Here is a 12497-nt window from a genome sequence, read left to right as displayed (position 1 = left end):
TCAGCCCTCGCCTTCCTCAGCCCTCGCCTTCCTCAGCCCTCGCCTCTGTCCGCCCGCCGGCTCTCAGCGCCTCGGACACGGCGGAGTTCGCCTGTCCTTCAGGGTGATCCATAACATGACAAAGAGCGGCGGCTGTACCGGCGCCTCGGCCGCGGGAGGGATGACAGGGCTCCTCGGGCGCCGGGCGGTGCCGGCAGAGGGCGCTCCTGCCTTGGGCCGGTCTCGGCTCCCGCGGCCCCGTCCGGCCTCTGCCGGCTCGGCGGGTCAGCCCTACGGGGCCCTGAGCGCCGGAACTCCCGAGGCTTCCCGAGCAGGGAGATTGGGCTGGAAACGTGCCTCCCTTACAGCTCCTGTCGGTGAAGAGCAGGTGACCTGCCCTCGGAGGCGCCTTGCATAGGGACCGCACCGGCGTCCCTCTGCGCAGCTAAAACAGCAGCACTATATCATTACTTCTCTCTCTCCGGCAAAGCTGTGGCTCCTGCAGCCCCCCCCCCCCCCCCCCCCCATGGCCCAGTAGCCCCCTGCACAGAGCTGCCTGGGGAGCCGAGATTTCCCCGGCAGCTATCCGGACAACCTCCGGCTTCCAACAGGCAGCCGGGGCTGAGCCAAGACATCCAGGGCACTGTGAACGAAAAGGGCCCTTTAAGTGAAAAACAGGAAAACTCCATAGGAGAACTACACGTTTTGAACCTTCTTGTTCCTCCCACCAATTTTGTACCCATCTTCTATTTTAATTGCTCACAGTACAATCACGTTCCTTCGTTCCCTCTTAATTTCTCATCTAACTCCATTCAAAGCTCACATCCATCTACTGCCTTTTCTTCAGTGCTCACCCTTCACTTCACTCACACCTTCTTATGCCCAGCATCAACTATTAGTGCTTTAAACGCCCAATACAAGAAACTAATCTCTTTAATTGCCTCTGTGTTCACTAAAATGAGATGGTAAAAGGACAACTCATTGCTGTTCCTCCCAGCAAGTTCTGGGTAAATCTTACATATCAGGCAGACACATTAGAGACCCTTGAGCCAGTCCCTGAACAGCCCTTGACTTGAACACGGAGAAAGATTCTGTAGAAAACAAATAGCATGTGATTATGCAGAGATGGTGTTGCAATATAAGAAAGTGCTGAAATAAGTGTCTTCTTTCAGCCTTTGAACTTTGTGTCTTTTTTTTTTTTTTAAACGTGGCCTGTTGTGAGTCGAAACTTCTTGGTAAATTTATAAAGGATAAAATGAAATGTTGAAATGTAAGAAGGAATATATTTAAGGACAGGGGAGACAAAGCACAGTGAGATGGACTTAAATGCATGAAAGTTGTGCCATGTTTCTTCTCCATAGCCCTTCTTTTATAAGAACAGATGAGCCAGTCGTGGTGCAAGCAAGTTAGCCTGCTCCTGCACCCCCCACTGGCTCCGGACTCTGGATGTTTTGAACTCTGGCTGCAAGGCTGATCAGCCACTCAAGAAAGTTTCAAAGGTCTGGAGGAAGATGCTATTAGAAGCTTTGTTTAAATGTTACACGATTAGTTATTCATTTTGGCCTTGGATTACGTTTACTACTGCCACATGGACAGGGAAATATTTTGAAACATGTTTTGAAAAACATGAATATATAGAATTAAAGGAATAGTGGCTGTATCTGTACTTCCTCTTTGGCACTTGCTGCAGTACAGTCCAGAAAGTGAGTCCCATGATTATCTGGGCAGGGACTGCATGCCTTTTTTCCTTTCTATGCATATCTCTATCTCTTCCCATGGTATATTCTGAATTTGGCAAAGTGCAAACACACGCTTAGCAAGTGGGATGTGATTTTCAGTTTCCTGGTATAGACTTGCTTATTGCAACCATCTCAATGTGATTTCTTACATAATCCAGGATATAGAACTTCTCTGAATTACTTCCTGCATGATGTTCAATAGCTGTGGTTATTAGCACAGTTTACAACTTGCAGGGATAAAAAGTCTTGTAAGGCAGTTTGAAAGTTGGTCAAAGGGTGAAGTCTCCTGACAGCTAATATGCACTTCATTTTTAATATAAATTTCTGTTGGCTTAACTTCCAGTGTCTGGAATTTTGTATACCAGATTGAAGAGACCACTGTTTCTCTGGGATTGTCTCCCAATAGCCAGTATGACCTAAATTTTCCTGAAGTTTGTCTTGAGGTAGTACCTATTTAAAGCTAGTAATGAGCTATCTTAACTCTACAATGGTTCAAGTTGCTTTAGAATTTTGTGTTCCAGGAAGTTTATGTATTTAGACTCATGAAAACTCAGAAATAACTCAACGCTTGGTCACAAACCAATATGTAAAGCAGGGATATAGTTGCACTCTTGAATGAATCAGGTTAGGTGTGTAATTCCAGCTAGGTCACCCAGCATGAGGTTTCATTTCAAATGCCTGAACTGTGTCAGGCATTTGTTCATCCATGACCGTCCCATAAATTGATAACATAATTAAATTATTTATCAAGACTGTGGAATTCAGACATTTCTCCAGAGTGTGTTAACACTGCATTTTAGAACTTCAGAGAAAATGGCTTCCTCCAGATGAGAGATTTTGATTTAGAGGACGCAAACCCAGAGGAGTGGGTGATCACATCTGGCTCCAGCAGATGTGGCTGTGTCCTTGAGCTTTAACTTTGCATCTGTTTTTCAAATTCAGTAGCTGTTTTCTTAAACTTGAAATTTAGTTAAATAAACCTGATTTTACTTCTTATCTAAATCTCATCTGGTGTTGAGAGTTATTTCAGGATAATGCAGAAAATGGAATGCCTCAGTATGGATAAACAGAATGAAGCTACATTGAGCTATTCCAAAAATTTCTTAAATTCAGCCCTGCAGACTACACAGTCTTTTGTTATGCTGAAAGGTTTAGCTTGACATTGATTACACTGAATTCCAAGTAGTCACACTTAGTAAGTATTTGACAGCCTCCATGCTGTATACTAGGGCTACAGAAAGAGAATATGACATTAATGACATATGACAATTTAAACTTGTACCTTTAACACTGTAAAATTTATTTGGTGATGATAAAAATCATTCCCTCCATTGCTATAATACAGAATCCTTGGACCTTAATACAGAGTGTGTTTCAGCTCCACTAATATTCTCACTGGTATGCCCTGAAAACCAAATCCACACATGACTCAGAATCAGTTGTAACAAGTCAAATGCAAGTTATCTAATCTCCTTAAATCTATGTGCTATTTTTCTGTTTTTCCACATAAGGATTATTTAATTTAATATGTTCCTCTTATTCATATGTCTTCTAAATTTCTCTGAGCCATTATTACCCCTGAAATAGTCAGTTGTTTTTCTTTCTTTTTTCCTCAGTGTACGACCTTACATTTGCCCATTCTGAAATTTTAAGTCTGAAAAGCTGATTTCTGGTACTGATTTTACAATAACTAGACTGCTATTGTAAGTGACATCCTGTATCAAATATTCCTGTTATATTTTGGAGGTTTTTAAATAGTTTTTCTACTCTTAAATCCAAAAGACAGCAAAGACAAATATTAAATCTAAAAAGGCGTAATGGCATGAAGTTAAAGTAATTGCATCTTCAATGAATTGAACCGGGAGCCAGGAAGGCTTTAGTGCAGGCTTACTCTTTGAGGAGAACCTCTGACTTGAGTCCTCTAAATGAGTTGATGCAGTAATATTAGATAACAGATAACAACCCCTCGAAAGCCTTTTAGACGCAGAGAAGGCCCTGGAGATATTTCACAGCATTTACTTACTTCTTTAAACCATTGTTGACCAGCTGTCCTCTCAGCTTAAACCAATCCGAATATATGTCTAATAGTTCATAATGAGGTATTAGTGGGTATTTACTTTCCAGGACTCTCCTAATCTCATGTCACACCAATTTGTAACATAAGAGAGAATCTTCACAAATGCAATGCAGGATCACAGACCACTTCATTTTCACTAATTAGCAATCAACACCAGAATTAGACCTTAACATGACTTGTGTCTAATGTTAGACTGTCCTGGTACTATTTTGGTTGAGCTTTTACAGTGGCAAGAAGCCTGCTGAACATGCTCCTAAGTTTTGCCTACAGTATGCCATGCTCTTAGAAGGGATATGGTATAAACATGCTTTCCCTGCTTCTACCTGCATTACCTTGCACCCTGCCTATCATGTGGTCTCCAGTTCCAGCAAAGCCTGGGATTTATGCAGCACAAGACTGGATTCATGCAGATGCTTTGTACCTGGGGCCATTCTGTGACCACTTCCTTGTGCAGCTGCATAATTGGGTGTCTTTTCCATAAGGCATTTGTTGAAACTGGGATTTCTAAAGAAAATAGAGTAAATAAACCTAGATATTTTCCGTGATTCACCAACAGCACTGAAATGGTTTATTTTTATTAGGAGGATTAGGAAATCTCTCAGACAGCTAGAGAGCATATGAGATAATTTTAGTTAAGGACATTCTACTGTTTGACATTAGGTTTTTCTGCAACATCAAAAATCAAATCGCACTCAGCCCTGAAGTAACATCATCCCATCTGACACAATAGCTACTAAAATCTGTTCATTTCTGTGTTGCACTGAGATCAAAACTGCACAGAGATTCACAGCAGGACTTCAAAAAAGCTTAAAACATTATAAGAATACCCTAGCTGGCTGTCCATAAATAGGGAAAGCTTCTTCTTTCAGCTGCACATTATTTTCAATTTCCTTAATTCAGAAGTAGCCCTCTATATGTTTCACAATGCTAAGAGTTTAAAGAAACACCTAAGTCAGTTAGGACCCTGAATCATGTTGGTTTCAATTGGATTCAATACCTAAAAGGCCTCTGAGTGCCTACATTTGCTTTTATACCAGGGGAGTTAGGTCTGGTATCACTGCTGCCCTTTGTTGCATACATGGATACAAGATACTCTGCAGTTCCAGGGTCTTTACTGCCTCGAACACAGAAGAAATATTTGAATAATGCAGTCATCACTAAATTATCTGAAGATCTTATAACTTAGTATCCCCTTAACTACTGATCAAACTTTACAGAGTAATACGCAGTTCCTGGCTACTGTACTGTAAAGACAGTGAAATAATGGAGGTTTAACTGAATTGGTGTAGAGAGAGTGCCCTGCCTGCATTAGATCCACTGAGGTACAGAGCAGAAGGACAGATAAACCTGACTTCAAACACTAGCTGCACCAATTTCACTACATTTCTACAGCCAGACACTAAGCCTTTAGTGTCTGGCTGTAGTGATTATATGCTCAGCAGCTCCTGACATTGATTGTGAGGAATCCACACATGATAGAATCTCATGCCCCCCCCCCCCTTTTCTACCATAGGAGTCTGGTGGCCATAGTGTGGTGCCTCCTTCCTCCTCTTTTTTTCTTTTTCCTGAAAAGGTGAATTTTTTTCTTTCAAGTACAGAATGAAGGCTGAACGAGGCTGACAGCCTCATTCTCTGAATGTCTGAGAGCATGTGAAGCAGGGTTATAAGAGGGGAAAGGTAGCTAAAAGCAGGGTTTGTGACCTGTATTTGAAGGCTGAAGGTTAGAGTAGCCTCACATTCACCCTGAATGGCCTTTGGAAGCAAGGATTACTCATTACACAGGGATATGTTGCCACAGCATTTTCATCTTTCAAGCAGACCTTGCACAGAAAACACAAATGTGCCTACTTAGACTGCTCAGGTGGTGTAAAGAGTTTAGTGTAAAGGAGAATGAATCCCTTCATGTTCAGAGAGGAATCTCCAGAGGTAGCTTTCGTCACACAGGCATTTTACAGAGGAGTACAGAGTCTGTTAAAACTATCAAACTGCTGACAGCAAAAACGAAACTCCAAGCTGGTCTCTTGTGCAGCAACCTAAAATACACACCAGGTCAGTGTATTTCACACTGCAATCTCCATTCCAGCCATAGCAAAGCATTTATACAGATCAAGGTGATATTTTTAAAATCATTTAGAATTTAATATCATAGAATCATAGAATGATTTGGGTTGGAAGGGATCATCTGGTTCCAACCCCCACCCCTCAGGGTCAGGGATAGCTTTTACTAGATCAGGTTGCTCAAAGCCCCATCCAGCATAGCCTGGAATAGTTCCAGGGATGGGGCATCCACAGCTCCTGTGGGCAACATGTTCCAGTGTCTCACTGATTTCACAAGTTTGGCTGAAAAATTATCGTCCTCAGGAAGGGAACAGCTCTATGTGCTAAAGGAGGGAATAACTCAAAGCATGAGAAATGACACCTCAGAGGCTTCAAATTTGTTCCCTGTCAGTGTAGAGGAAGAAAACTGACCCAGACAATGCTGAGGTTGATAGGTCTTAAATTTAATCTGCTCTAAAGGCAAGATGTGACCATGTTCCTGTGCACTAGAAGAATTTATTGTTAATATCTAGTCTAAACCTCTTCTCTTCCAGTTTAAAGCCATTTACCCTTTCTCCTATCACTGCATGCCCATGGAAAAAGTCCCTTTCCAGCTTTCTTGTAGTCCGCGTTAGGTACTGATGCATCTCAGGTGAAGTAAGTAAGTGATGAGGTCAGTTTGCATGTACTTGTGTGTCAGCTGCCTGGGTGCCAGCGATGAGGCTCTGTGAGACCACCACTGCAGAGTTTGGCTACGAGTGGTGGGCATTATTTACTTGATAATGTTACTCTATTGAGGAAACACAATCCCCAAACTGAACTGGAGCCAGGGATGACACGCATGCACAATACCAAACCCATGTGCCCTGTGCCATGACAATGCCAATTACAAAGTGTAATTGGCACTCATTCATTACAGAGGGTTTGACTGACTACAGACATGAAGTTAGGGAACATCCATATGAGATGCACCACTAAGACTGATATTCTCTGCAAACTTTGGAGGCACAGCATTACTCAACTTTGACAAAAAAAAAAAAGGGGACCTGATTCCTTTCAGTCTCATGAACAACTGGAGGTCTGTTATTTCAAGTGATGCTCCAGTCTCCCTGGCTTTCTGAGTACGGGCTGAAAAGCCTCAGAATTGCTGGTCAGAAGAGGCAGTCAGACATAAACTGAGCAGCTGCAGGAGGGCACTTTTTGCTTCAAAGTGAATGGAAAGTTAAAGAGAAATTGATGCACTAGTTCATAACGTTAGGTTATGAAGATTAATGAAAATTGTGTTGTGTTGTAAAGGAATTAGAATTGTAAGGAATTAGAATTGTAAAGGAATTAGAATTATACTCCTCAGATTAATTCAGAGAGGGTTTAATTCCTTATGAGGACAAGTGAGAAAATGGCAAATTTACTTAAAATCCCATCAGAAATCATCATTTGCTCTACGCTTAAAGAATGTGCCATACTACAAGAGCCTGAAAGAAATGCAAATGATGGTCAGAAACTAATTTAAAAATATTGGGAAAATATTCATAATTATTTATATTTTGTATGGCTGAACAAGGTAAAAAATTGCTGAGGTTTTGTTCCTCAGCAATTCACTTAGTCCCTGAGTTTTGTTACGAGAGCTGAAGTGCTAGATTCAGTATTCTGGAATCCATCCAAGTCATAGGTCTGGTAAAGCTGACACTGTGGTGTGTCCCAGAGACAGGCTGCTTTCTGAAAAACATTTGAGAGACAAGATGACCACCTAGCATCTTAGAAGGATTTCAAAGAACAACTAGGAAGAAAACATTCCCTCTCTTGCAGGGGGGAAAAAAAAAAAGAAAAAGAAAGAAAGAGTTTTAATCTCTTTTCCTTCTTTCTTCATTCTTAGTCTCCAAATGCTGCCAGTTGTTGGGGCAAGGTGCTGTTTCCAATCAGCAATACCAGATGCCAAGTTCAGAAAGCATTCATATAGATGCTGTGAGGGGTAAAGGGATCTGCACTTGGCCAACACCAAACTGGGGTTGAAAATCTTCATGGGAAAACTCGGTGGCATTGTGATCCTCAGTGGAGTCTTTCACGTTGGGTGCCCGCTTCTGTTTTTTCCACCGTGTTACTTTACATTTAGGGATAGCAACGGGGACCGATGGGGGTGCCCCCGGGGAGGCTCGGGTGAGGAGCAGTGCTTCAATCTTTCCTCTCCCTTCCCCTCCGCGTCCCGCCGTGTGTCCCGGCTGGGCACCACCGCGCCCCTTCCCCGGGGCGGGGAGCGCCCACCCCCGGCGGTGTGGGGCGTCTCCGCGGGGCCGTCGGGGGCGGACCGCGGCCGCCCCCCGCCCCCGGCCCCCCGCCGGGCGCCTGCTTTAAATGCGGGGCGGCGCGGTAGGACCGGCGTTTCTGCCACCCCCGGCATCGCGCTCGGATCACGCAGCCGGCCGCCATGGTCGAGGCTTTCTGCGGCACCTGGAAGCTGGTGGACAGCCACAACTTCGACGAGTACATGAAGGCCCTGGGTAGGTACGGCCGGGCGGCGGCACCTTTAGGAGACCTTGGAATTTTGCACCATACTAAAAAAAAAAAAAAAAAAAAAAAACAACAAAATTTAAAAGGACCCCCCCCACTGCCGGAGATGTAGATGAGGCATAGGCAGCAGTAGTGGTGATGAGGGAGGTTGTTTGAGACGGCTGTGCTTCTAACCCCAGAGCTACTTCGCTGCTTCATTCAGGCGGGGGGTGCGGGTGTGCTTGCGTGGGAGCCGTCCTGTGTGGAGAGGCTCCGGGAGATGGCCCCGGGCGAGGAGATGCGTGTGAAAGCCGGGCACATGCTGCTTGCGGATAAGCTGGAAACAAACAAACACAAAAGAAATCATTATGCTGGAGTGATAAGGAACTGAAACTCAGAGGAGCAGAAGCGATCGAGGCCGTAGGGGTGACCGCGGACGGGGTGCGGTGGCGGCGAGGGGGGCGCGGAGCTACAGCGGGGGGCGAGGGGGGGCGCAGTACCGATGGATAATGTCGGTACCAGGGCACAAGCGAAGCAGAAAGCAGCACTGCACAGGGATGGCTTACAATTGTAGAGCGGGAGGAGAGATTTCTGTACCTCGATGTGTGGCTAAAAGAAAAAATATATAAAAACACGAAGGTCTGATGGATTTCTCTTTGTCCTTGAATGGTCTAGGAGTGGGGTTTGCAACACGGCAGGTGGGGAATGTGACTAAACCCACTGTGATTATCAGCAGCGAGGGGGACAAAGTAGTGATCAGGACTCAAAGCACTTTCAAAAACACAGAAGTCAGCTGTAAACTTGGAGAGGAATTTGATGAAACTACCCCCGATGATAGAAACTGCAAAGTAAGTGAACTCTGGGCTGCAGTGGCCTCTTTTCTCTTCTTCCTCCCCGCCCCCGAGGCTCTATCTTTGGTAGGGTCAAAGGGAAAAAAATGTAACTTCTGCTACTACTAGTTGTAGCACTGCGAAGGACGGTAAAAAAGGGCAAGATTGCATTTTGCTTGCCCAGCCCGCTTACCGTCTTGCTTGAATCAATGTGTCCTTTCCCCAGCTCCCTGTCTGTCTTCCAGTGTCGACGAATTGTGTTAGCTGCCCGCTTTTCTCTCAATCTGAATACAATTTGGCAAAACTTTTTTCCAGTCGAAATAGTCAAATTTCTTTTTTTACTGCACCTTTGGGGGCTTAACATGAAACGTTATCCCAAAGCACATCTGAAGCAGGTTCTTGTGAGACTGGAACTTGAAGGAAACAACTTTTTCATCCTTTGACACAAACAAGAATTGTGTGGAGTTCATGCTTAAAACAAGGATGATTCATAGCCTTGGCTTGAAAATGGCTAGGACTACTTTATAATTCTAGATCCACATCCATCTATTGAAGAGAATTCAATAGAATGTGTGAGCAGAATCCCAAATATTCCAAATAAATGAAGGTCTTTGTGTTTCTTGGTATCTCACAGTCAGTTATGACCCTGGATGGAGACAAGCTAGTGCACGTACAGAAATGGGACGGCAAAGAGACAAACTTCGTGAGAGAAATAAAGGATGGCAAAATGGTAATGGTAAGTATAAAGCTCCCTGAGCGTTCGAATGTACCACTAACACTTCTCACTTACCCTTATCTCAAGCTTTGTGAACAGATAGTGTTACTTAGACACAAATCCTTAAACTAATTAGCAGGGAAAGCTAGCAGGGATTTTTCAAATAGTTGTTTTGTTTTGTGTCTTCTCTTAGTGACAACTAAAAAACTGCTAGTGGTTTTAGGCAAGTCAGGCTATGGATTTCCAGAGTGTATATGTTCTTTCTAGACTTTTATGTAAATACCTGAGAAAAAAAGTTCTGGTAATGATACAAAGTTGTTGATTATATAGGAAATTATCTGTTGCCAGTGATATTTCAGATTTCTTTGAAAACTTTAAGCATGCACACATAAATAGTTTATTACACAAAATAAGTATTTCCCTGTGAAAATAAAATCACAATATTGCAGGAGGTAATGGCATTTTCATATTTAATAATAAAGGGTTTAGTCCTCCTATCTTTTTATAAACTACAATAAACAGCTGTTGTATAGAGAAAAATCTCAGTTTAAATTCACGTTATTTTCCCAGCTTTTCAGAAACTGGAGTATAGGGCGAATAAATGTTATAAGTTACTATAGCTAATGTCCACAGTAGCACTTCTCATGCTTATTTTTGGCACAGAAATGTAGCTTTCAAAAAAACGTCTTCAGCTATACTAATGTATCACACTTGGTCTCTGGAGAAAACCAGTTAGTTTGTTTCCTGCATACTTCAGAGAGTATCTGCATGGATGGAGACTGTTGCAAATAATACAAACTTTAAAGCATACAGTCAATGCAACACAATGTGGCAAGAGATTCAAGGGAATACACATGCTTTGCTTTTTGAAATAGCTACACATATACAGAAAACCTTTTCCTTTGGAATTTGAACATTCTGAGGTGCCCTGTTCTACTTCAGGAAATACTTCCAGAATGCATACTGTAGTTAGTGTTCTACACAATTGCAGCAACTATAGTATCTGCTAGTTCTAGCTTCACAGGGCATAGAATGCATTTTTTAGTGCAAGATTCTCCTTAAGTATATACCTATGCATAACAGTATAGAATAGGGGTATAGAGGACTTCAAATTTTAAATTTTACATCTTGGTGTGATCAGCTTTGGGAAAACAAGTGTACTAAAACAATGCTATATTGAAAAACTTAAATTCTAACCTCACTTGTACTGCCCTTGTAAATGTGCATTATGTGCTTCCTGGGTGTGAAAGTAGCAAGGAGAAAGTTTCATTTCTTATGGAAACTAAACTAAGGCTTTGCTTCTTCATTCAAAATGTCAAGCTAGACCAATTTATTTTTCTATAAATTACACAATGTAAACTGAACTTGTTGTACCATGGCCTTCATAATATGTGTTATTACAGAAAATAGTCCAGCATCTAACATGTCTGTCTTTTCCTTGGACTTGCAGACTCTCACCTTTGGTGATGTGGTTGCTGTTCGCCACTATGAGAAAGCGTAGAGTTTACGTGACCTCTGTCCAGATGTTACTTCTGCTGGATGGATTAATGTCCCGTCCATAATCGAGCATAGCTAAAATGCACATTTCTGGCATGAAAGGTTAATAAAGAGTTTTGGGGAGTGTTTTTTATATAAAAACAACTTTATGCCATCAAATTGGCATGCTTGTGCTCTATAGTGAAACAGGTTAAACTTGGCATTAAATTTCTGAAACACTTGCCTCTTTTTTTTTTTTTTTATTACAGTAAATGGAAAAATGTGAATTGTTTTGGAATGCAAATCAAAAAGAAATTAAAACATTTTTTAAACATGTGCTCCTTTGGTATTTAATCAGCTAATATTCCAGTGTTCTGGAGGGAGGTGTTCAAAGTTCCTTTTCTGAGTTTAAGGATGGAAAAGTATGCACCGCAATGATGCAGCAGCCTTTCTATGTGGTGTAGAGTATTATGGGAAATGAAAAACAGACTTACTTCAGTGGCTTCTTTTTGCTGGAGAAAGATCAAGTCCCTGTCTTTATGTAGACAAAGAAGTAAGATGCTCAAGCCAGTTTCAGCTCCCCTCTTCACTGGGAATTTGTTTCCCAATGCAGGCTAAGGTCAGTAGACAGACAGACTTTGTTGGGATGATCATAGAGTTTTGGGTTTAGTAGTTAAGAGAGTTAATTTGTTTTGATAGGTTTGTTTTTTGGTTGTGGTTTTTTGTTGGGTTGTTTTTTTGGGTTTTTTTTGGGCTTTTCTTTGCTAATATGCGAATATTGAAGTCTTTCATAGGGTCAGAGGAAAGGGTCAACATGATAAATAACTCTTTCATCAGTCTCCACAAGGATGGCAGGAAAACAGTACAAGACAAACCTACCAAAATTCCCTTCCCTGACCTGTTTTTTTATAGCTAATATGTATGAGAGAGATAACAGTTTGCACTGTGAGCAATTTAAAATAAAAATGCTGCTTAAAAACGATAAATTAAAACCCTATGCCTGACCAATATTTCCTTAAAAGACCAGAGTAAGAAAACTCACTTTACGCCTCAGATTATTAAGAAAATTGGAATGGGTTGTTGGCAGCAGGGAGGAGATTATTTAGAGAGTCCATGTTTTCTACACACTGAGTCAGTGAACCACATGGAGATGTAGCTAC

General features: G+C 42.2%; 1 protein-coding gene across 1 annotated transcript; it reads left to right on the top strand.

The window, feature by feature from the left end:
* The first annotated feature begins 8164 nt into the window (after positions 1-8164).
* Positions 8165-11675, top strand: FABP7 (fatty acid binding protein 7). The gene is made up of 4 exons (XM_051792311.1): positions 8165-8327; positions 8992-9164; positions 9781-9882; positions 11312-11675. The coding sequence occupies exons 1-4, from the start codon at positions 8255-8257 to the stop codon at positions 11360-11362; spliced, it is 399 nt and encodes a 132-aa protein (XP_051648271.1). The 5' UTR covers positions 8165-8254; the 3' UTR covers positions 11363-11675.
* The last annotated feature ends 822 nt before the right edge of the window (positions 11676-12497 follow it).

This window comes from Manacus candei, unplaced genomic scaffold, assembly GCF_025592945.1.
Source record: "Manacus candei isolate 608988 ecotype Guabito, Panama unplaced genomic scaffold, ASM2559294v1 h1tg000034l, whole genome shotgun sequence".
Classification (NCBI taxonomy): domain Eukaryota; kingdom Metazoa; phylum Chordata; class Aves; order Passeriformes; family Pipridae; genus Manacus; species Manacus candei.
The sequence above is the reverse complement of the archived record's forward strand: the minus strand, read 5'-3'. Positions and strand labels throughout refer to the sequence as shown.

Coding starts and splice junctions, on each gene's coding strand:
- FABP7 (XM_051792311.1), top strand. CDS start 8,255: ATGGTCGAGGCTTTCTGCGGCACCTGGAAGCTGGTGGACAGCCACAAC. Junction 8,328..8,991: donor CGAGTACATGAAGGCCCTGG/GTAGGTACGGCC, acceptor TGAATGGTCTAG/GAGTGGGGTTTGCAACACGG. Junction 9,883..11,311: donor AGGATGGCAAAATGGTAATG/GTAAGTATAAAG, acceptor TTGGACTTGCAG/ACTCTCACCTTTGGTGATGT.